Source organism: Monomorium pharaonis, chromosome 9 (assembly GCF_013373865.1).
Source record: "Monomorium pharaonis isolate MP-MQ-018 chromosome 9, ASM1337386v2, whole genome shotgun sequence".
Classification (NCBI taxonomy): Eukaryota; Metazoa; Arthropoda; class Insecta; order Hymenoptera; family Formicidae; genus Monomorium; species Monomorium pharaonis.
Window position 1 is genome coordinate 12,587,043 of NC_050475.1, and position 27,402 is coordinate 12,614,444.

Genomic DNA, 27,402 nt, shown 5'->3' on the forward strand with positions numbered 1-27,402 from the left:
AAAAGTTGCACACCATTCATTTGCACACCGCTCACTTGCACACCGTTCACTTGCCCACCACTCATTTGCACGCCAAGAAATGCGTACCGATTATTTGCACACGGAAAGATGCGCACTAATCATTTGCACACGGAAAGATGCGCACTGATCATTTGCACACGGAAAGATACACACTGATCATTTGCACACGGAAAGATGCGCACTGATCATTTGCACACCAAAAGATGCACACCGATCATTTGCACACCGTTCATTTGGACACGGTGCTTTTGGACACCGTTTATTTGCACACCGCTTAGTTGCACACCGTTCAATTGTACACTGTTCAATTGCACAACGTTCAATCAAACGCATATTAAATATTCATACATTATGGCTGCGTTTGCAATGTGTACATGGGTTAGCGACTTGGAAGGGGTGGATGTGGGAGGGGGGCCGAAGGCCCCCTCGCACTCCTTCCCCCGTGCGCGCGCGTGTGTGTGTGTAAAGCATTCACTGCACCACATGGGTTTGCGACTTAAATGGTGCAATTAAACGGTGTGCAACTGAGCGGTGTGCAAATAAACGGTGTCCAAAAGCACCGTGTCCAAATGAATCCGTGTGCATATGATCGGTGTGCAAATGATCAGTGCGCATCTTTCCGTGTGCAAATGATCAGTGTGCATCTTTCCGTGTGCAAATGATCAGTGCGCATCTTTCCGTGTGCAAATGATTAGTGCGCATCTTTCCGTGTGCAAATAATTGGTGTGCATCTTTCCGCGTGCAAATGATCGGTGCGCATTTCTTGGTGTGCAAGTGAGTGGTGGGCAAGTGAACGGTGTGCAAGTGAATGGTGTGCAAGTGAGCGGTGTGCAAATGAATGGTGTGCAACTTTTACGTGTCCAAGTGAACGGTGGTTATTTTTTTGTGTGCAAATATCCGGTGATCAAATTTTACGTGTGCATATAACTGGTGTACATTTTTAATAAAATTTCTTTTGTGTCCAAATGCACAGTGTGCAAATGCACCGTGTGCAAATGTACTGTGGTCATTTGAACCGTGCGCAAAATATCGTGTCCAAAAGCACCGTGTCCATTTGAACCGTGTCCAAGTGAGTGCCACTCCCACGATCGAAATGGCCACGTATGTTTTACAAAATTTCAAGTACATGGGTTAGCGACTTAGACAAGGTGGGTGCGGGAGGGGCCGAAGGCCCTCCTTGCCCCTCCCGTGTGTGTGTGCGTGTGTGTGTGCGCGCGCGCAAAGCATTCTCTGCACCACATGGGTTTGCGACTTTCTACGCAGACATGAAAAAATTCATTCCAAACGTGGCCGTTTCGAACGTGGCTAATTTGAACGTGGCCATTCCGAACGTGGCCGTTTCGAACGTGGCCATTTCGGACGTGGCCGTTTCGAACGTGGGCAAATTGAACTCCGTGCAATATTTCATGTGGCCATTTCGAACGTGGTCATTCCAAATGGGGCCATTTTAGACGTGGCAGTTTCGAACGTGGTCAAATTGAACTCCGTGCAATATTTCATGTGGCCATTTCGAATGTAGTCATTCCGAATGTGGCCATTTCAGACGTGGCCGTTTCGGACGTGGCCATTTCGAACGTGGTCAAATTGAACTTCATGCAATATTTCACGTGGCCATTCCAAACGTGGCCATTTTGAACGTGGGCAAATTATATCCACTCATGAACTGTGCTATTATTGGACGAACAACTCCGCCCCCTTCCGTCACCCCCATCCTTATCACCAGGACAAGGGGTACATAAGGACGGTTACAATCCAAGAAAGCTCAGTATCGAAGGTTCTGGCCTTGATAATGCAAACTGCAACGTTTGCGAAACGTTGGCGCAACGCTGTACCAGAACGCGGCATGTATCCGGAAGCCCTTTCTATTGGAAGCAATATATGTTGACATATGTTGTCCTCCTGAGTTATTAACGTTATTAAAGTTATTAACAAAAAAGTTTCATAAATACGATACATGATATCTCTGCTTTGCTTAAAGTCACAAACTCATGTGGTGCAGAGAACGCGTGGAAAGAGGTACATAAATAGATAGATAGATAGGTAAATTGAGAAGGAGAGAGAATAAATAAGGAACAACAATATAATATATATTGTTGTTCTTTATTTATTTAACAAATATTTTTATAGGAACTAAAACATTATTACTATTCTTTAGCCAGTTTTTATAATACAAAACAATTTTTTAGATTTTACACTATAAAATGAGAGTATTACGTTTTTTTTTCTACAAAAGTAATTATATATATATATTGTAATGAGCCGTTCTTCCGCTGCCGCTAGAGCGGAGGTAAGGCCGTTACCCCTACCTCGCTCGCTTCCTCCGTTCTTCTCTATCTCTCTCACCACCGAGTGGAGGGTATATAAGCCCTCCATTCACGACAGACGGCAGAGCTTCCCCGGCCTGCGAAGTGAGCAGACCGAGCCTCCTGGTGAAGTGAGCCAGGCTTCCTAGCGCGCACATTGAGCGCCATAACCTGACACTCGATCCTTCTCGGCACGCAGTGAGTGCTTTCCTGATCGCGTACCGAGCGGCAAATTACCGACACGATCCGTACCCGAGCTCTCGGCCGCGCACTGAGCGGTTGCCGTCGTTCCGACCCGGTGACTCCGCTGTGAGGAGGAACCGGCTCCACGACTTGTCACCACGCGTGGTGACAACAACGCCGACGATCGATCAGCTGATGCGCCGAACAGCTGACACCGGGCACCGTGCCGACGACCGCGCCGATTCACAGCGCCGCCAGCGTTAAGCCTTAGGGCTACCGCGCACCACCGCACCGCCGTCACCGATACCGCTTCCACCGCCAATCACCGCGCCGACCGACCGGCGCGCACGCCACCGCAGCCAACCGAGGCATTACGCCGACACCGATCGCACGCACCGCCGCCGTAGCCAATCAGGGCACCGCACCAATTACGCGCGCAGACTCACCGCGACATAGTCGCCAGCATATCGCACACGCCTCGCATTTCGAGGATGCGGTAGTTTATTAGAACGGTAGTCTCAATATTTCTCGAGAATGCTCTCAATACGGTATCAGCAGCTTGCATACGGTATCCCCCACTCGCTCGAGACTTGCTCTCGAAGCGAGAACGGTAACTCATAGACGGTATCCCCCAAATATCGGGCGAGATTACTCTCGACACGATAGCGGTATCTTATATACGGTATCCCCCAATATCGATCGAGGTTGCCCTCGATACGATAGCGGTAGCTTGCAAGAACGGTAACTTCCCAATACGCTAAATTGTTGGGCGCCAGGCGCGACTTCTCGCGCCACACAATAATCAACTATAATACGGTAACCAACTGGAAAGCGCTACAAGTGCCGGTAGCTCTTTCTCGCGAGACGATAGAGTGGCGTGGTTCTTTTTGAGACGGAAGGCGTGGAGATGTCGGATCGAGGCAGGTCGTATAAAGATTCGGTACTCACTTATTAAACAATAAAAGAATATGTTATATTTCTTTACTGATTGAAAACGGTAACAATGCTGCAAGGAGCTTACTCAATGCGTCTGCACACGATTAATTCATGGATTTTACTGTGATAGAGACGGAAACGAACTTTGGACACAAAAATGTGGAAAAGACAAAATTGATAATACGCGGCGGGAGGCCGACGAGGCTCTTCGCTCCAACAAAGACAAAATAAATGATTGCGGAACCGATTCGCGGTAACAAAGATTCTAATCCTATGACTGTCGGCTCCGGCGTAGTCCGAGAGGGACGTACTCGCGGTATCAATTATTCGGGGCCGATCGGTCCGAGCCCTCGTGCGGCCACAAAACTCTACTCTTTCTTTGAGTTACCTTACACACTAATATCACTAATAATATCGGATTCGGATGACCGATGTCCTCAGAGGAAACGGTATCCGGTATCCGGTCCCGCACGAGGGCTGACCGCCTTTTCCGAACCTTACTTATCGATGGCTGCCGAGTGCTGGCCTTACAATATTGAACGGAGTCCTGGTCCTTGAAGTCGTCGGTAACAGTCGCGGTATCTGGGGCTCGTCCTCTGCCAAGTACACGCAGTCACGGCTTGCCGAACAGTGAGGAGCCCCGGTCCCACGCCGGCCGGCTCGAGCCGCCGCGCATGCGCGTGCTTCGATTTTCGGTTGATCCGCACGCCTCGATCCCATGCTGCGCCGCATCGCCTATCCACTTGCCTCGTGGTCCGTGCGTGACGACCTCCGCCGGGGAGAGTGCTATGGCTCTGCCATTTTCGGTTGGCCCGGCTGGCCATGCTGTGGCCGAACCGATCTGCGTGGCGGGCCGTTTACAATTTGACGGTAACTCCCCCGGTCCGCAGCCCGGTGGCGTGCCCTCGGCGTGATTCCTCTCAAGAATCTTTCCTGTTGCTATGCGGTATCATTTCTGCCACGGTATCCTCACGGCGGCGGTATCCTGGCGGCTCAGGGCGGTAATAATCAGCCGGGCTCGGTGCACGGCTCGGCGGGGAAACTCTGCGCGGGGCACCTCTCCTACTGTCGACTGCTCGCGATACTTTTCCCCCGATGGCTGCTCCTCCTCCGTTCGTGGTACAATAAGATTAAGCCTTCACTCGGCGCCTCAGTCCTAAATACCCTAAATAATCTGACCCGGTAACGCGGAAACTAAACAAGAAAGAAACAAACGTAAAACAAAGTCGCGTCCCCCTCGGCTCGGCGAGGAGGAGCCCCAAATCGACCCCCTCGGTCGGGCTTACGCCCTTGTGACGAACGCGACCCGACGCGTCACGTCACAATATATATATATAAAATGCGGCAACTATAAAGTAGATGTTATACAAACTAGAATCCTTATTTTATTATTCTTTGGCTGGCATTTATAGTTTAATTTTTTATTGAGCCCGTATCAGACTAGAGATTGAATTGAAATGTAACCAATTAGTTGGTAAAATTCTAATTCAATCTCAATCTCAATCTCTAGTCTGATATGAATGATGAATCTTTGATTGTCTTAAGTTTATCTTTAGATACAATTTTGTTAATTACAAAGTATTTTAACGATAAAACTTAAGAAGATTCTTAAATATAAGATTAAACTATAAATATTAGCCTTTTGTATTAAATTATTAACTGCTGTGCGCCGATACGAAGCTGCTGTGCGCCTGCAAAAAACAATTGTCAGGAAGTATATTGGCAAGAAATAAAGGAGATAATATTGAGCTGGAAAATAAGTTTTAATACGAATAAATTATAAATATTGCAAATAAATATTTTACTACAAAAACTTGGCACTGTTGAACCGAATAATTTGCTTTAATACAAAATCATTTTTTTACAATCCTACTTACATATTGAAATAATACATATAACATACACGCACGCATGAGAAAGAGAGAAACCATATCAATCAAAGCCATATCAGACTAGAGATTGATATTGAGATTGAATTAGAATTTTACCAACTTACGTAATTGGTTACATTTTAATTCAATCTCAATATCAATCTCTAGTCTGATACGGGCTCAATGAAAAATTAAACTATAATTGCCAGCCAAAGAATAATAAAGTAGGTATTCTAGTTTGTATAATATCTATTTTATAGTTGGCGCATTTTCTATATATATTATTACTTTTGTAGAGAAAAAAATGTAATATTGTTATGAGTGACACACTCATAACGATAAGAAAGGTGTCCGTAGCACGATGACGTAAGTCGGTCAGCTGCAGCAGTCAGCATCGAGCGCATCGCGCGAGGTTTCGCGCAATCCGCTCGACAATTAGCGCAATGCTCCTTAGACAGCACTTGCTGTCTAAGCAATAATTTGGAATACTGACCGATTTACGCCCTCACGCAATCCTCCCCTTCTTTTGATCCAACTACCGAATTATCGGATATATAAACCGGCAAAAGAAGGTGAGGAGCGGGTCAATCCGAAGTAGGCAAACTAAGACAACACACGACACTCTGCTTTGTGGGGTCGTGTATCGCCGATATAACTTATTGTAAATACATAACCACGACACTCTGCTTTGCGGGGTCGTGGACAACGAGCTCATAGACGCGACACTCTGTCTTGCGGGGTCGCGATCTATTCACTGTAACGAATACAAGAATAAAAGTGTTCAATACAACTAACGGTGTAAGTGATCAAATACCTTCCTCGCGAGATCTCTGGCAGCGATCACAAATCGTACTCACAACGAGGGGTACAACAATATTCTCATTTTATAGTGTCAAATCTAAAAAATTGTTTTGTTTTATAAAAACTGGCTAAAGAATAGTAATAATGTTTTAGTTCCTATAAAAATATTTGTTTTTATAATTGTGGCAAAATATTTACATATCACTATGTTTGTAGAGAAGTTAATTTGTGTGTGTGAGTATAAACTTTAAAAATTTCAAGAATATATATTACTTAGGTTAAATTTGACAGTATATATTACTTAGATTGAACCATCCAAAAGTATATACCACTAAGATTGAGATTGATCAAAAGTTTTATCTTGAATTTGTGATATTTTCCTTAAAAGAATATATTGATATTTAAACCTAAAGACATAATAAAGAACAGTCAATGTTAAATTAAGAAAAAGAGAGGAAGAAAGACTTCGTTTGAAGTTAAAGAATAAATAAAATAAAAATAAAATTCAAACAATGTTTAATCTCAACTCAATATCGCGCAAGTTAAGAGGATGCTAAAGCCGTGTGTTTTACCGACATTCTGTATTTATCACTTAATTTCGAATTGAATTTACAGAATTGATAATCCTTTTACACTTTTAAAGTACGTACACAAATGAACCCGGGGACGATTAGATAAAGACCAAAAATGCAAAAAATTTTTTAAAGTTTATTTGTTCATAAAAATATTTGCTTCAAAATACAAGTTATGTAGCTTATACGTACAAATAAATGGTGTTCCCGGGTTCGGAATAGATTGAGGAATAAGATTATAATCGTCAAATTACGATTACAAGCCGTACAAAAAAGATATTTTAAAAATAGAAGCGCTTAAATGAATAAAATTTTTGATCACATAAATATGTTTTTTTACGGCTTGTAAACGTAATTTGACAAATATAGTCTTATTCCTTCTATTCCAAACTGCGAGACACCATTTATTTGTAAGTATAAGCTATATAACTTGTATTTTAAAGCAAATTTTTTCATGAACAAGGATAAATAATGACTCTGCATTATCGACCTCAATCAAGTTTGATGGGCAGTTTAGCATCCTCTTAATAAGAATAAAACTATTTCAACTATACCGAACAGTTTTGGACTTACTTGTCTTTCTTCTGCGTATTATGTAATAGTAAGAATTAAACGAATAACAGCATCAATAGTTTGAGCGCTATACCATTTTATAAACCTAATGTCAATTAGTGTATAAAACGATATCATAGAGATGGATATGAACTTAGTGTAAGACAATACAAAATAGATAATGAAACAAAACGCAACGCGAGAGGCTCTTCGTCAGATATTGATGTCCGCTTTTTAGTAATATAAAATTGTGAAATCTTTCTGAATTCTTTTTAAGAAAGACTATTCGGATATACATTCTGTCAGTCATTGCCGAGACTATTTGGTTCCTCCATAGGCTCTCCTTTATTACTTATAGCGGACATCGTAATGTAAGATATGGAAGAAAATGTCCTTAGATCTTTTAATTTTAAATTATAGATATGTGGACGATATTCTCCTTGCCACTACGAGAGATAGAATTTCAGTTATTCTTGAAAGTTTTAACAAATATCATGATCAATTAAAATTTACCTTTGAGATTGAGGATAATCGCTGCCTCAGTTTCTATTACTGATGGTTCAGAATAACAAGATACTTATTGACTGATATCAGAAAAAATCGTTTTCGGGACGGATGCTGTCTTATTACTCCAACCACCCATTGTGCCATAAAATAGGAGTAATAAAAAAGTAATTTATTAGATAGGGCTATATTATTATCACATTCGACCTTCCACCAAAAAAATATCGACTTGTCGATAAATCGAATTATGTATCAGGATTCTTCTAGACAACGGTTTTTTTTGGATATGGTATATTTGGTAAAATTAGTGAAAGAATTAAAAAAATGATTAGTAACAAGAACCGACATATTAAAAATATTGACAACTGATTATGAAAAAAAAAAAAAAAAATAAGAGGGAAAAAATATTTCTTAGTTATGCCATACATAAAAAATATCTCTGATTTAATCGCCTCTAAATTAGATAAGAAACATATCAATATCGGATTCCGTTGTCTTAATAAACTAAATAATTTAATCAAAGTACATAAAGACATCACTCCACCAATATCTAATAATAATGTTGTATATAAAATAGAATGTACTGACTGTGATGCTTCATGCGTTGGACAGACGAAGAGACAATTAAAGACACGTATAAAGGAATATAAAAACAACATAAATGTAGATCCAAGATCCTTCACGGTAGTTTTCAACCCATATTACAGAACATAACCTAGATAGCACACGGACATTCTCAGGACATTCAGGACGGACTTCGTGGATATCCTAAAGACATCCTGATTTTATCCCGGGACATCCGGAGCAATAGTAAATGAGCGCCACTTTTTAGTACTCAGGACATCCTACCCAGTGAGAAAAGATAATGAATTCGACATCAATTCGACGTCGAATCGACATCGAAATGATGATTTCGATGTCGAATCGATGTCGATTCGATGTACTATTTCTCACTGGGTAAGGACAGTCCACCGGACGTCTTGAGGATACCATGGGATTTCTTCAGGACATCCTCAGAAATAGCAAACAATGACCACTTTTTGTCAGAATTTTTTAGATTTTTTTAGGATTTCTGATAAATGTTCCGATTTTTTATAAAAATTAAAACATTTTTTAAAAAAATTTAAAAAATAAACAATTTTGCTTAATTTAGAAAATTTTTGAATATTTCTAAGTATTTTTAAGAGTTTTTGAAAATTAAAAAAAATTTTAACAAAAAAAAAAAATAAAAAGTTTTAATTATTTCTACGGTAATTTTGTAAGAAGAAGAAAACTATACGTGTTTTAGCCAACCCACAGTCGTACCTGTTAAAGTATGTTTAACCTCCGTACCCGAGAAAACGGTCATTTATCCAAGTGTCAACCATCACATTGCTTGACTTCGAAAACGTACGCATCTTAACGCTTCGTCATGATCCATGAGTACTTGATGTTTATGCATACATATTTGTAATAGATCATTACAATAGATGTTGTCAGAAGGATGAAACATAAATAGTTAACTTATATTTTTATAAATAAATATAAAGCTTTTCAGTTTTTTTTTACTCATTTTTACATATGCGCGCGAAATAGCATGTGGAATAACTTACTAAAAAACCTGTTTTTGCTCCGTTAATATAAAATAAAAAAAATTTTTTTAATGTCATCTTTTATAATTTATTAGTATTGTTAATATGCCACATTGTTTTAATAAGTGTAGACATTCAATCTGATTTTAAAGTTGACTTTAGACTACTTTTGCCGACTGATAGTCGACTAACAGTCGATTTGGTGCTGTGTGGAATTTTATTGTTATTTTTACACAGAGAAACAAATTATACGTACATGAACGAGGCACATTTTACACATTTGATTTTACAATGCATTCTAGAAATACGGTATTCAAAGATTGCTCACTTGCTATATTAATTTACCATTTTTTTCAAAAATTAATATACGTCCAAGATGTCCAGAATACTGTCTTAGAATGTTTTGAGTACTTTCATAGGATGTCCTGAGGATTTTTTGTACGATGTTCTGAGGACTATTTTAGGATGTTTTGAGGACTATCTTAGGATGTAGTGAGGGCTCTCTTAGGATGTCCTGGGGACTGTCTTAAGATGTCCTAAGGACTTTCAGACTATCATATTCTCAGAACATTCTATGGTTATCCAAAATGTCTGGTATTTATACAGTCATCATATTTAAGTTTATCTTCAGACATTTTGTAGTTAATGAAACTGTTTATACAATATTTTAAAAATAGCCTTTTTAGTTGGAATACATATATCCTTAGGACATCCCAAGGATGTCCTCAAGACGTGAGTAAGATTTTAATTCATAATTAATACTATTACGGAACCTAACATTCTAAACTTACTTTAGAAGTTTAATTTATACATAAAATATTTATATATAATATTTACAATAATGCAACTATTTTATTCTGACAAGATCCCAAGACACTCCGGGACATATTCAGGACGATCCTGTGCTATCTGGGAAACATATGCTCTTAATTGGGATAATATAAAAATATTAGACATAGAGAGAAATTATCATAAAAGATTAGTGTCAGAAATAATTCACATTAAAACAACAAAAAAATGGAATCAATCTTATGAAAGACACAGAACTTTTGGATAAAATATATGTTAATATTCTTGAATCTTTAAAATAATGATAATTCTCGATGTTGTGATGTTTTCTTTATCTGTCTAGGCAATGTAGCAGTTTGAGAGATACTTTGTAAATATATTAGACATAAATAAGCGCCAAGTGTCAGAGATGATAACAGTCAACTGTTAGTTGTTGTCAAGAAGAGAGATACTCTGATTAGATTATTTTAACAATATTCTGAGTTTAAATTTTAAGTTTAATTTAAATTTTACCACAGCATTGACTTATACCTTGTGACTACAAAGAATTTGACTTCTCAACTAATTGACGGCACGAATTACTTGTGAGTCTTTACGATTTAACGTATTTATATTAATTTTTGGACATAATATTATCCGACGAAATTGTGACATTACACATTCACATTTCCGACACAGGATATTCATTAGTACAACGTCTATTACACATCAGTAACAAAATAGAGAATCAAAGAATGGTACGTGAATCTTTTTTCCCGGCAATGACTGACAGAATGTTATGTATATCTGAATAGTTTTTCTTAAAAAGAACTCAGAAAGATTTCACAATTATATATTACTAAAAAGCGGATATTGATATCTAACGAAGAGCCTCTCGCGTTGCGTTTTGTTTCATTATCTATTTTGTATTGTCTTACACTAAGTTCATATCCATCTATGATATTGTTTTATACACTAATTGGCATTAGGTTTATAAGACAGTATAGCGCTCAAACTATTGGTTCTGTTATTCGTTTAATTCTTACTGTTACACAATACGTCGAAGAAGGACAAGTAAGTTCGAAACTGTTCGGTATAGTTGAAATCGTTTTATTCTCATTAACTTACGCGATGTTAAGTTGAGATTAAACATTGTTTGAATCAATTTTTACCAACTTTGATAGTCACTTTGAAGGGTATTAGACACTTTGAGAGTATGGTAGTTAAAAGTCTTGTCTGGGACGCTCCCTTAGAAACGGTCACGTTCAAAATGGCCACATATGTTTCACTTGAGCATGCGCATCGGTCATATCCTCATGCTTCTTGGCCACAAGCGCATGTTCATGTTATGTTTAATATTGTACACAAATTGTGTACAATATTAATTTTCACTGTGTACTAGGATCCGAGTATAAAAAATTATTATTTTTATTAATTTGAAGATTTAATATATGCTTCATATGTAATTTTATTATTCAGAAAACGTTTTAGCACTATTACGATTCTAAATATACTATAAGAATACATATAAATATAATATAAGAATATGTGAAATAATTGATTATATTCATTATATACTTGAAAGAAAACACAATAGGTGATGCCCTGGTGGCATCACTGTGATACAAAGTGTTAATGTCAGTCGTAAAATATACTTTTAATTTGTGACGAAACAAATACCACTTATTCAAAAGTTTTAATTTTTATATTTTAACGTAACACATCATTCTATTGACTCCAGAAACTTGCAAGTTTGTAACGATACAGCTATTAAATATTGTTGTTCAATGTTTTCCTTCTTTTAGTGCTCAAACCCATAATCTATTGGCACTAACAAATTTGCTTTGTTTCTAAAAGGATTTTTTTGTTGTAATATAACCCCGGATTAATTTAGTCTTAACACTTGAAAAGAATCTGAATTTTAAATCAAAATGTTATGATTACAATTTAATTAAATAAATATATGTGACAATAGAGTCACGGCGACGACAGGGTCAAGTTCACGCTGGTGGCTGCCATCGCCGCCGTTTATGCAACCCCCATCCCTGCGGTTCGGCGGACGTTCCCCCTTCACTGACAACACCTGCTAGGGTGCAGCACCGGGTGGGGATATCCACCTCGAGTACAAAAACCGGTCGTCGATCGACGCAAATAATCATTTCTATCCAACGATGCCAGACAGACTGCTTTTCTTCGCATATGCGCGGTGAATGCAGCTTCAATGACGTATTTTTCATAGGCAAAAAGGTGTGTTACTGGTAGCCCGTAAGAAATTTCTTAAAAGATTATTAATTTGTTTAGAAAATGTAATGACTTTACTTTCTAAATGTGTTTGACCCTCTGTAAATATCTAATTACATAAATCAGATTTACAATTAATTGTTGTATTACAAGCCATGCAAAGTGCTGTATTTCTTGAAGGATGACAAGTTAACTATTTTTTAAAACGACTTTCATTTAGCTATAAAGTCTTGAAAATTCTAATTCTACGTTTAATAGTTTTTTTACTACTAAAATTTAATATGCATAAATATAAATAAGCCAATAAGTTTGAATAGATTCTTTGCGCTACTGATACATCACTGGTAACCACCAGTTGTTTTCGTGCATGCGCATATTTTCTCGAACCCTGATCATGGCGAGTGAATCCAGACGCACGAGAAAGCCCGATCGTTACGTATATTAGGCAGTTTTGTCTACAAAAAGAGGCGTTGTTTATTTCTATTTTTTAGTGCTGGCAAAAATAAGAATTAATATATCATTATTTCGATATTATTTGTAAATATATGTTAAATAATTAAATAAGTTATTTAAATAATAATCTAATAGGTATATATAAAAAATAATAAAGAGTAAAATAATATGATAAATGTAGAAAATAATCATAAAATTTTTTTGTAGCAAATGATATGCTCTTTTTGCTTCTACAAAAACAGTAATTATTGTGAAAGCTCCTATCTGGGTTTATTATTGCTGTACAATTTTTTTTCGTCAAGTTATTAAAACAAAAACCATCTTTCTAACTTTAATTACTTACAAAAGGCAAAAATTAACTCAATAAATTCGTCAAAAAATAAAAAGAAAATTCTAATTTTTCTTCTTAAAATGCATCCATTATTTTTTTGATAGAAAGAATGGTTCATATGTAAATTTTTTATTTAAATACATAAAAAAATTAAACGATTAACATGTTATTGTGTAACTTGTGTGAGTATAATATCTATATCTATCACTACCTATCTATATCTGTTACTACATATTCTATCAAGAAGTATTAAGAACAATGTGATTTTAATCTATTTGTAATTTTGAAATCCAAAATCGATTCAAATCCTAGGATTAGAGGAGAAAAGAGGGTTATGAATCATCATTATGTTTTATTTAGATAACTCAGTAAAAATTTGTGTAACATTTTTTGTTAATAAGTTTGTTACCCATAGAGTTCTACCAATCATACAAAAGTTTTTCGGATATATATAACAAACATAATTAATTTACTGAAAAAGAAAAAGAAGAAAGCGATTATGGAACCTGTAGGGGAATATGAAACATACTAACAAATATTAAAAAAATTTTTTTTATTTCTAAAAATAATTAATAAAAAATTAATGCTCTTTGTCGGATTTTACATATCAGTATCACAAAAGTATTAATATCTTGTACATAGTATCACACAAAAGAATCAAAAATATAAAAATCTTTAGCTCTTATGACTTTGGGTATTATAGAAATGTAAAAGTATTATAACAAATAATATTTGCTAAGTATCATAAAAATATTGCAAGAAATATTCAGGGTTGGGAAAGTTATTTTGTAAAAGTAACTATGTAGTTACAGTTACAGTTTTTTCATTGAAAAAGTAAGTAATTACAGTTACAAATTATCGATTTTGAAAAATAATTCGTTACAGTTACAGTTACTAAAAAATAACGAGTCGTTACTTTTCAGTTACTTTTTTCTTAAATAATTGTACATTATTTTAAATATAAGAAATAAAAATCTTGCATTTTATACTTTAGTAACTGTTATATATTATGTGCTTAATTTTGTGCTTTAACAAATTATTTTATGTACACTAAATGAAAACTTTGTAAAGTCTAAATCATATATTACTGTTATCAGAAATGAAATATAACAATACATTGGCTGTCATACATTGATTCATATATTTTATTTGTTACAAAATTTTCATAAAAATTTTTATTAATTTTGTAGAATTTGATATTCAAATATATCATCATTAAAATGATCTCTTTGTGGCGTCATTATAGAGCCACCGATGCTAAATATATATTCCACAGATGCAGAACTCGGAATGTCCGTGTTATATTTAATAAAAAGTTTCTTAATTGCAGTGTAATTATTTAGCATATTAATACTGCAATTATTTAATATTAAGAATCGGTACAATTCCTCTTGTATAGACTTTTTCCTCGACTTTTTCAGATTGTTGATTAAACATTTTAGCGCATGTTCCAAAAAAAGTAATTATTAAAGTAACTATCAAAATAGTTATTAGTTACCAAAAAAATGTAACTGCGTTAAGTTACAGTTACAGATGGAGAAAAGTAACGAAGTTAAGTTATTAGTTACCAAAAAAAGTAACTGTGACTGTAACTTCGTTACAAGTAACTCGTTAATTCCCAACCCTGGAAATATTACGAGGGAAGAGATTAAGGGTCTCAGACTTGAGACAATCGGATCTATAAGCTTGAACGCAAGCAGTATAATTTTACACATCAAATGCACTATACATTACGTTAAACAATAAATTTAATTACTAAATTAATTAATTAAATTTAGTTATTTGAAAGCTATATTCAAGCCCTTTAAATTACACTAATGTTTAAAAATTAATGCCTGACATATTTTTTTAAATGAGATAAAGAATAGACACCAATAGAATTTTCGGCTACTTATAATTCCGAAATGCAGCTTTTCTGACAACAAAACAAACTCTAATAACCAATGACCATGTTATAAGGTCTAAACAATATGTAAAGAAGTAATTCGGACAGTTATCCCCAGAACTCAACACAAAGTATACGAGATATCGTGAATTCCATAACCCCACATTTAGTTTATAACCATCTTCTCTCCTCTAAGTGGTTGCAATTTTTTAAATACTTTAACTATTGAACTTATTTTTAATAAAGTTACCCAGGTAGCAAGGTGACGTCTAATTGACGGCATTTTTTGGTCATTTTATGACGAACCAGACGTCATAATGTCGAGATAAAATGACGTCTAAATGTCGTAAAACTGACGTACATTTGTCTCATCTTAACGACGTCATATATTGACGTCAAAAATACGTCATTATTTTCATATTATTGACGTCATTTTCAAGAAGCTAGTATCGTACATTTGAAGGTATTTTATTGTTATTTTTATGACAAAACATAGGTTTTTAGATTACATTTAATAAAAACGACATTTTAACGTCATTTTTATGACTATCCCAGGTAGTAAAAGCCATTATTTTGACGTTTTAGAAAATATTTCGGGTACATGTCCTATATATGCAGTACTTGCATTATGAAAATATCGAAATAACATAATTATAATGTAAAAAAAAAATCTACGTTATTTCTCAACAAGCATCACGACCCACTACACCATAGTCACATTTGGGATTGCCTAACTTCCGCGGTCACCCATCCAACTCTGAACCGCCGTCGACGTTGCTTGACTTCGAAGATCGTACGCTACCTAGCCCTTTGTGATGATCCATGAACACTTGATGATCATGAATACATATTTGTTATAGATCAGTTCAATAGATGCGAGAAACATGAAACTTGTATAGTTAACTAATATTTTTATAAATAAATATAAATTTACAGTTTTTTTCCTGATTTTTACATATGCAAAATAATATGTGGAATAACTTATAGAAATATGTTTTTGCTTTGTTCTTTTGATAAAGCTAAATTATACCTCAGACAAAACGCAATATTTATAAAATATTTATAATATTTATTTAAATATTTTATAAATATTTATCCAAATATTTTATAAATATTTTTGTGGTCTTAGATTTGACACATCATAAAGATTTATCATAAATATTATAAAAATATTTATGAAATATTTATAAATATATTTACAAAATATTACTTATACAAATCTTTATCTTTTATTTACCATAAATATTATATAAAATATTTAATCTATATTTTAATATGTTGAATAAAGATTTTTTTCTTCGTATATATAAAATATGTGTAAAATATTTTTATAATATTTTGAAAAAATAAATATTAATAAATATTAATAAATATTTATCATAAATATTATGTGCTGCCTGGGATGATTCTAAAATATTGATAGTATTAATTATATAAAATATTATATTAATTTTAATAATGTTGTTTATTAACCAATCTTTAAATAATGATTAATAGTTATAGGTAGCAAGGTGTCGTCCACTAGACCTCAATAATTTGTCATTTGAGGTTAAATCGTCAATTATTACAAAGAATTATAGTTAACGTCAGTAATTAGTCACTAATAAAATCTTATTAATACGTCGTAAAATGATCAATTAACTGACGTTATTAATTAGTCAAGAATATGACGTCGGAAATACGTTGTAGGATGGATAAATGACTGACGTAATTAATAGGTCAAAAAATGACGTTACTATTACGTCTTAATTTGGTAACATGACGTCTGCGACCTTGAATGACGAATTATTGACGTCGTATTAACGTCACCTTGCTACCTGGGTATATTCTTTTCAAATTTTTTTTGAAAAACAATAGGTAATTCTTTAAATTTTGGATGTAAATTGATAAAAATTATATTATTATATATAATAATTATATGATAAAGTTATCAACAGTCTTATTTTATGATATACTTAACTTTCTTAATCGGTGGAATATTGCTATATATAAGTGACAAAATGGTCGGAAGCTCTTCTGGTATAATTAAACTCGTTACATCTGTGAATTTTATTTTTGTAATCAATTATTACATCTGTCTGAATTTTATTTTCATATTATTTATTATATTTATACAAATAAAATCATCCAAATGTCTTGTTAATGTTAGGTTGTTCAGAAAGTTCATTTCAAGTTTATTAGGTGTACAAATAAGTTTCCGGCGTTTGATAAAAGTTGGCGCCACCAGTAAGTTATGATTATAGAAATATATAATATAGAGTCAACCTTCTGTGAGCGGAGCTGTCCGCATCTTCTATGGGATAGAACGATATGTAGTAAGGTGTTGTCTTCGTCACTCAGCTAATCGGTGGGGGAACGTAACGTCGAAGCACGCGTGGGGTACGACAGGCGCCGTGGGATACGGACTTTGAGTATATATACATGGAGGAGGAATTGTTATGGTTTTATGTAGACCGAAAGTGTGTCCAAGATCTGTGCAAGAGAGAAAGGTATATCATGATACTCGTTTTCTCTGCGCATGCGTTAATATCATTATCTGCACCGCAGTTTCAACACTTCTTGTGCACTTCTTGTGCACTTTTGTACTTAATTACGAATTGTATGTGTGTGTAAAACATACAATACCAGCCATTGTACATATAGCGTTTGACGCATGCGCAGAGAGAGCAAGTATCATGATATACCTTTCTCTCTCGCACAGATCTTGGACACACTTTCAGTGCTGGCATTCCTCCTCCATGTATATATACTCAAAAGGTACAGAGAGCGGGGAGCGCGCCTCCTTCGACGTTACGTTCCTCTACCAAACTAGCTAAGTGACGAAGACAACACCTTACTACATATCGTTCTATCCCATAGATTCTATGGGATAAAGAAGAACCATTTTCTGTACTGGTAGCAAAAATGGATTTTTTGATTTTCCACCTTTTTTCGTAATTTCAAAATAATTAGGAAGGTTTGTGACGTTTTTTTAACAAGCTTATAGATCCGAAAAAACTTGTTGATAAGCACAAATTGCAGTGCCTTTGTTCTCACTTATAACGCAACCACGCGAAGCGCGCGTTGTTTTGAAAAGAACTTTGCGAACAACCTAACACACACACACACACACGCACACACACGCGCACGCGCACGCACGCACGCACACACACACACACACACACACACACACACACACACACACACACACACACACACACACACACACACACATGATACTAAAAAAAACGGAATACTTTTTGTATACCGAAAATTTAAACTATTTTCAAACCGCTCGAAACTCGCAAAAACAAAATCCGAAAAGCGTTTTAAAGCTTGAAACTTTTCCTTTCAAACGCTTTTTGGCGATTTTAGTTATCTTTTTTTTTTATCAACATGGCACAATGATGAAGCTTGACCTATTAAAATGAAAATCTTTTATGCGACTTTGCTGTGCTGCATCTCACATGAAAAAAATCATAGAGAATTTCTGTTATTTGCATATTGTATTTTGAATAGTTGTTCATTGCTGTGCAATTTTTTTAACCAAGTTATTGAGATTTCAAAAGAAGTCATTTTGAATTTCATCAATTACTACTCGTGAACAAATCAATGTACAGTGCTCCGCAAAAAAGCAATAAAAAGCTAAACATTTGTATTTTCAAATGCTATTATTGATTTTTTCATAGATTTACTTTTTCTAACAACATTTCGCGTTCAAAGATTACATAAAAAATTGCATACTTTACGGTTTATACTTAATTCAACATACTGTCGTGAAGAAAAATCCAATCACATCGCTGAAGCAATGTTTTATAGTACGATTACTCCTCAGTAATAAAAACTAACGTTCAGTAGTAAAAACTAACATAGAATAAAACATTTTTATTCCATGTGTTTATCATGGAATAAAACGGAGTTGCTGAAATTGCTTACAATGCTTTTTCAACAATTTTTCTACACCCTTTTGACCAAGTTACAAAGTCAACCTTACATTTTTTGGAAAATGACATTTACCGCCGGCATTAGTATTATCTAATGTGCGCTACGTGGAGGTTGCCGGCCGGATGTACGGTGTGCGCGCGCGCGCGCGCGTATGTGTGTGTGTGTGTGTGTGTATGTGTGTGTCATAGCAAAGGAACCCCGCAGTTCGTCACGTGCGCACTGTTGTGGCTGTTCCTTAAGACTTCTTAAACGTTGTTTACACGGCATTTTAAAGTACCTAATTAAATATTTCAAAGCTTCTTTGTACGTAAACATTACATGTAAACATTACGAGTACACATCTACTCACATACGTGCTTGTAATGTTTACATGTAATGTATACATACAAAGAGATTTTGAAATAAATGTTCAGTATATACAGGCGATTCTCGCAGTGTATTGAGCTTGTATACGAAATTTTCAAAATGCCGCGTAAACATTTGCCTGCAGCAGTTGCATAAATTATCGCACTTCTTGAAGAAGGCTTTCGCGTGCTTCATATAGTGCATTGTGTTGGTGTATCTATTTCTGTAGTGAGTAAAGATTGGTCACGATATTAAGGGACAGGACGTTATACAAGACGTGAAAGCAGTGGTCGTTGTCGAATAACTACGGTCCGATAAGAAATTGTTTGCTACGCTTTACAAAGGCGGACAATTACTGCAAGAAACCCACACAGCACACTTTATCCTGAGGATATCCCAAATTATCCCAGACAGACGAAGGCGATCTTACGGATATCTCAATGAGTAGCTCCCGGGATATCCTATAAAAATATCTTAAAATATCGTAAAATATTTTAAGATATCATATGATGTTCCATTAATATATTTCGATATCCCCCCAAAATATCTTAAAATATTATAAGATATTGTAAGATATTCTATAATACCTTACGATATCCTATTACATTCAGATAATATCCCATCATATCTTTTATCTCTACAATTAATAGAGCGTAAATCAAGTGTAAAGGAAAAGTGAATTATAATATGTAATAAACGAGTGACAAAAGCGTTAATTAAATCTCTAAGAAACGTAAATTAAAATAGAACATAAAGAAAGTACACTTATCGAAATAATGTGGTATATATTAATAATACTAAAAAATTATAAAAAATGACATTAAAAAATTTTTTTAATTTTATACAAACAGAGCAAAAATAAACTTTTTAATAAGTTATTCCACATGCTATTTTGCACGCATATGTAAAAATGAATAAAAAACTAAAACTTCATATTTATTCAAAAAATATAAGTTAACTATACATATTTCATCCTTCTTATAACATCTATTGTAATGATCTATAACAAATATGTATGCATAGACAAGAAGTGTTCATGGATTATCACGTGGCGTTAGGATGCGTACGGTCTTCGAAGTCAAGCAACGTCGGCGATGGTTGACACTTGGATGGGTGACCGTTTTTTCAGATAGAGAGATTAAACATGCTCTAACGGGTATGACTGTGGCTTGGCTAAAACATGTTGTTATAGTCTTCTTCCTCTTACAAGATTACCGTAAAAAAAATTAGAATTTTTTATTTTTTGTTCGTTTTTTTCAATTTTTAGAAACTCTCAAAAATACTTAGAAATATTCAAAAATTTTTTTAATTAATCAAAATTTTTTATTTTTAAAATTTTTCCGAGAAACGTTTCAATTCTTATAAAAAATCGGAATATTTATCAGAAATACTCAAAAAAATTTTAAAAATTCTGACAAATTTTTTCACTCAGGTATATTACGATATCTCAGGAAATCCCTTGGACATCCTCTGGATATCGTTTGAGATATCTACCGGATGTCAAATCGGGACATTTGTGGATCCCTTGGATATCGCAGACGGTCCACGGATATCCAACGATATTGCGATATCCAAAAATGACATCCCAGGGACATCCCTAGGATAAAGTGTGCTGTGTGGGAATATTCACAATAAACTTTATTAAATAACGTATCTAAACAAACAAATTTGTCAGAAAACTTCTAACGATAGAACTCGTTACGACTGAGAGCCGTCGCAAAATTTCCGTTATGACCGATCAACCGTCGGCGAAAAGGCGCTCGGCACCTCATAAATACTTTCATTATTTTCACGCCTCGGCGTTGTTTCTGTGGCTAAGTCCCAGTACAATGCATCACGCCAAGCCCGCGCACGAATAAAGACAACGCGCACGCGCACGAGTAAACTGTAGCACAGAGAAGCAGTCGCCGAGGCTCCCCAATTCGCACCGAGAAATCCCGAAGCGTGTATAAAAGAGTGAATCTCTCCGATTCCGATAGAAATTCATTCTGTATTCAGCTTTCTGGTTCTCGGAAGTCGGCTTACGCTTGGGGGTAAAGAGTTTTTGTCTCTGTCAAGTTTTCTTAGTTGCCAAACTCCCGGACCATTCCTTTATGAAAGACGGCGCCGCGGGATCAAGAGTCTTGGTCCCCGCCAAGCGTTCTTGACGCATCGAAAAATTTCTTTCGAAGCAATCCTATCAACGAAGCGATAAGAAGATACGGGATCAAAAGTCTTGGTCTCCGTCGAGAGTTCTCGACCATCGCCCGGTATCACTTTTTCCACACAATCTCCCGCGTATCGTATCGCCATTCGCGCCGCAAACCCGTACCACGAGCGCTTCTGCGCCTTTCAGACTAGAGACCCTGAAAGAGGACTGGCATAAGTGGGCCAACTTTTGATTGGCTTGATACGGAATGGCGGAACCAATCAATGATAAATGGAAACGCGGAAAATTTGAATAGAAATCTAAGAAATAAAAACAAATTACAGTTTAACATCATAGTTTTATTTAATCACAATATTGAATAAACATTATAAATATAAATAAACTGGTCATAAGTAAACATAAACATAAAAAATAATAAAATATATAATGATAAACATATATATATATATATAAAAATAGTAAAATATAAAAGAATAAACATGTGTATATATATATATATATATATATATATGTATATATATATACACCTTTATATCATAAAATGCAGCTTATCGTTTTCATAGGATATTCTGGTTCTGTTCACGACGCACGAGTTTTTAAGAATTCACCATTGCGTAACGACCTACGTGAATTGTGCAGGTTATTTGAGAAATAATGCTCATAACATATGTCAAAACTAATAAAATTAATATTAAAAATCAATCCTTTAATAAGTTTTCTTTCAGATAACTGTATTTTGCTTGGAGATAGCGCATATCCATGTTTGAAAGAATTAATTGTACCATACAGAGACAATGGACATTTGTCACGTGCGCAAAGGATTTTTAATCAAAAACTAGTTTCTGTAGGGTAATTAATAAAAATACTTTTGGATGCTAAAACAACGTTTTCGACAATTGTATCATTTTAAATTACGTGATATAGTACGCATGGTACGTGTAATACACATGCGTGTTGCGTACTTCATAATATGACAAGTTTGGAAGATTTACAATATCTTGAAGAACCTATAAACGATCAGTATCTTGATATGGGAGCAAAAAAATTATATATTAATATTGATGAAGCAGCACGAGACCATGATACTGGAATACATATCCGAAATGAATTATGTCATTTATTATCAATAAATAATAATGAATAAAATTAAAGAAAAGCAATCGACTTTTTATGTCTTCTTTTATTTTGTCTATTTTTTTAAAATAAAGATATTTAATATAATTTAATAATTAGTATAAATGAATAACAGACGCAATAAAAAATAAATAAATTGAAAAACTAAAAAAATATGCAAATGATAATAAAATGTAATACATGCATATTATTGGTATTTAGTAGATACTGAAATATGTGTACAAAATAAAACATTTTTAATTATTAATATTTTTTTATAAAAGTAATTTGCATTTTGTTTAAAATAAGTGCTAATAAAATAAAATACTTAACTACTTATTTTACTAATAAAATAAAAATACTTATTTTTAAAAATATTTTTCTTATATTTAATAAAAATAAATAAAAAATAAAAAAAACTTTTAAATAAAATACAAATAATAAAATAAAAATGTAATTTTTTAAAAGTCCAAGTAAAAAATGAAAATTCTCAACTGTAACATAAATTATGCATCTGTAACTTGTACATCTGTAATTTTATACTGTAACATAAATTGTGCATCTGCATCTAACATTTTTAACATTAAACTTATTATTATTTATATATTGCAATTTTATAACTTATTTTCTTGTTTATTTTTAAGAAAAATTTCTTTTAATAATTGATTTCTTCTCTTAATTGATTTGCCTTTATTAGTTGTTCCTCTATTTTTTTTTTTCATTGATTCTTTATAACTATTTCTCATCTCTCTATATTCCGTTATTAACTGTTGTGGTATTATTGACTTTTTGGCTGTCGAAATAAATGTGCATGAGTAAAAAAACACAGATGACCTTATGTAGGACAAAACTGCACGTCTTATGCAAATAAAGATTTATTTTGAAGTGAGGTTATACACAGGTAAGCCGCGCTTCACGTGCGAGAGATCAACTTGAACTAAACTAACCTGACTGAGGCTCGCAGCGCTACATAGAATTTTCTCGATAATATAAGTTTTGGCTATGCCAACTCTGGCGCTTTTACAATGTGAGCGGCAGAGCGAAACACATGTACAACTATACCAACTTTAATATGTATTTCATTTTTTAGCATTTTTTTCCTAAATATTATTTAAAAGTTTTTCCATTGTTTTGTGTCAAATTTTTGAAGGTCTTGTCGTATTGCTTATTTCTTTTGCCCATTATATGATAATGTCTGCAACTTGTATATGTTATAAATTATAACCGTTATATTGATACCACTTATATTGATAAAGAAACTATATTGCATGCTTACTTGATTTAAAGAGTTATTTTCAATATTACTTATAGTTATATTCGAGATTTCTGCATTTTTCGATATAGTGTTTGCTGATAAAGTGTTTGATATTGTTGGTTCCGTTTCCAAATTGACATCAATTTGATTTTCTGTAGTTCTGTAATATGTGTACAATGAATAAATAAAACAGTTACGTTATCTAAATATTTTACTAATTATATATTTGTTATTTATTTATATATTTCATTTATATGTATAGAAATTATTATATTACTACCAAGTAATATTATATTACTACCCCAAATAATACTTTCTGTTTTTGAATCTGATATAAAACTTATAAAGATTTGGTAATTTGGACATCATCTCGTAAAAGTAACCCAGTGAAAAATAGTACATTGAATCGACATTGATTCAATATCGAAATCATCATTTCGATGTCGATTCGACGTCGAATTGATGTTGAATTCATTATCGTTTCTCACTGGGAAGCCTTGCTTTCTAGATACTGCTAATCGACGGATGTTGTCCATAAGTCCAGTTATGCCTACAAATATAATCAACGCATTATATTCCATATATAGTTTTGGTAAATATACCGATCAGGGGAGTCCGCCCAATGATCTTGGCCTTGACATATGTTGTCAAGGTGACCCTCCCGAGTGACCTTGAAAAGATTTTAGTTCGTGATTTGTTAAAAAGTTATTAACAAAACAGTTTCATAAGTACGACACATAATTATTTAATATATTAGATGAGTTTGCAACTTTTCACGTGTAGCGCAGTGTTGCTGTTCGTGCCGCTTTTTTCGCGCATGCGCAGCACAATAGCGGTTGACGCTAGCGTGATGCAACGGTGTAGTGTGGACGCAATACGTGGGCGCAACAAGGGCACAAGATGTTTTGGCGGGTTGCTGCTCTTGATGGTAGGTTTTTGGCAGTTTTTCTTACCCTTGCAACAAATGTTGGTATTTGATTTTTATGATTCTGTTAAATTAAATATTTTTTATTTTCTACACAAAAATGTGGTCATAATATTATTTTACACCCTTTCCCTATCTCTCCTTTTTTACATTAATATATTATATAAAATAGTGATTAATTTATTGTTACATTTCTACATGTATATGTATATACTTTACGCGGTATTAATTTTTTTATTTTCTTTTATACATTATTAAGTAAAATTATAAATTAATTACATTATTTTTTAATTTATTATATTTTTTTTATTAAATTAAATTACTTTTTTTTATTCTTCACAATGTTTAAGCAGGGAACATAATAGTACCTCGCTTTTCTCACACTTTGTACGTCACTGAACTGGAGCTATTTGCGCATGCGCGAAAAAAGCGGCATGAACAGCAACACTGGTATAGCGAGGTCCATCCCCTCTGCTTATAGAGCGAAACGACGTCCACGCTTGTACTTTACCACAAGGATTTGCGACATTAGATTTGAAAATGTGGCCAAATAGCAAATTTAAAATGGGTTAGGTTAGAAAAAATATGGGGAGGGGGTGCAGAGAGAGGGGCAGAGCCCCTCCCCGCCCACGCGTTTTCTAAAAATAACCCAATCAATTTTATGTCGCTATTAGGATAATGCGAAAACATTGGAAACGAACAGTGTGGATCTTGTTTGGCGTGGAAAGCTGCAAACCCATTTAGCACTTTTACCGTATTTATGAAATGTGTATATATTTATATGAACACATGGCAATAACAGAATCATACTTAGACTGTAGGAATTCTTATAGGCAGTATTAAGAGGTATCTCTAACGTTATTTCATTGCACTGGGCATTAATACAAAGTTATTTGTAGATGAAAGAAACAAAAGAAAACATGCAAGTTCAAATTAAGCCCATTTAATGGGACATTCTTTTCCCGTCTACTAACATCTTCTCCCACTTACAACGCGTGAAAGTCGCTGCTTTACCAAAATACAATTAACATATACATCTCTACGAAAGATCCACGCTGCTCGTTTCCAATGTTTTCGCATTATCCTAATAGCGACATAAAATTGGTTGGGTTATTCTTAGAAAACGCGTGGGCGGGAGAGCACCCCTCCCCCTGCACCCTCACCCCGTATTTTTTCCTAACTTAACCCAAACATTTTAAATTCGCTATTTGGCCACAATTTCAAATTTAATATCGCAAACCCTTGTGGTAAAGTACAAGCGTGGACGTCGTTTCGCTCTGTAAGCAGGGGGGATGGACCTCACTACATTTGGAAAGTTGCAAACTCGTCTGATATACTCCTATATTGAATAATTATGTGTCGTATTTATGAAACTTTTTTTGTTAATAACTTTTTAATGAATCATGAGCGACGGCTAAAATCTTTGCAAAGTCACTCAGGAGGGTGACCTTGACAATATATGTCAAGATCAAGGTCATCGGAGCGAGCTCCCCTGATCTGTATATTTACCATAATTTTTCATAAATTTTAAACTAAATAATTAATATTAAATAATATGTATTTACACTTCATATGGATATGATATGCGAGCTCTGCCTGTCTTATTATTATTTAAAATTATATTTTTGTAACTTCTTTCTAAAGATTTAAACTTAATTGTTTTCTATTTGTATAAGTGTAACATTATATTCATATCTTTGCATACTTTTGTTATTTTTTGCCATAACATTTTCTTGGTTTTAATTTTTCTATTTACCAATAGATCACTTTTTTCTTTGTATAATTGCAAGAACAATTTTGTCGTTGCATTGTCCCCAAAAAATATTTCTCTTTTATCTTCATTTATTTTATTACCATTGTTTTCTTCATTAGTATTATTTTCATTACTATCATTTTCATTATAATCATCAATTTTCTCATGACCATAATTTTCATCATTTTGTTGATCATTGGTATCATTTGTTGATTTTATATTTTCATGTAATTTAAGAAATATTAATTGGTCATCAACAGTACATTGCAACGTATTGCAAGTAAAATCTATATCCTTATATTTTAATAGAAATTGTACACCTTCTACAAAAGTATTGTATTATATTAATATTTTTATCCTTTTATCCATAAATTAGTTACCCTAATAGCCAAATGTTGACAAAATGTCGGCAGACTCGCAACAAATTTGATTAGAAATGTTAGCAGACTGAACTCATCTGAGGTTCTATTCTGCTAACATTCTGATGACAAAAATGCAGCAGACTCTGCTGTTTTGCAGCAAGGTCTGCTCGATTTCTGCTGCCAGTCTGCTGACATAGAACGTCAACAGGTCCTGTTAGATTTCTGGTAGCAGTTTGCTGATATCGTTAGATATTAAAGACCCAGCAAACACAAAGTTACATGTAACGTGCTTGTTAGTTGTAATTTCCCACTCAACAATGTAATTGCAATATAACACGTGTGTTATATTACAATTACATTGTTGAGTGGGAAATTACAACTAACAGGTACGTTACATGTAACTTGGTGTTTGGTGGGGAGTCTGTTTGAAGTCTATCGCCTTTCTGGCATCAGGTCCTGGCAACACTCTGTACATAATCTGTTTCTTCAGGTTTGGCTATCAGGGTACTGAATAGCTATTGATATTTACATAAACAATATCTGTTCATAATTTATACATTTAAATAAATAATTTTAATACCTTT

At 34.3% G+C, this 27,402-nt stretch overlaps 1 protein-coding gene and 1 long non-coding RNA gene across 2 annotated transcripts in view; both read right to left on the minus strand.

Annotated features, from left to right (window-relative positions):
- Positions 1-27,402, minus strand: part of LOC105837398 — a 90,463-nt gene that overhangs the window by 27,711 nt on the left and 35,350 nt on the right. The window contains exon 3 of the mRNA XM_036291929.1: positions 16,952-17,032. Within this exon, the coding sequence (XP_036147822.1) occupies positions 16,952-17,032 (81 nt within the window). The remainder of the gene's footprint in view (positions 1-16,951; positions 17,033-27,402) is intronic.
- On the minus strand, positions 23,383-24,064 carry LOC114254555. The gene is made up of 2 exons (XR_003625903.2): positions 23,800-24,064; positions 23,383-23,724 (listed from the first exon to the last, which is right to left on the minus strand). It is a non-coding gene; the product is annotated as an uncharacterized LOC114254555 (long non-coding RNA).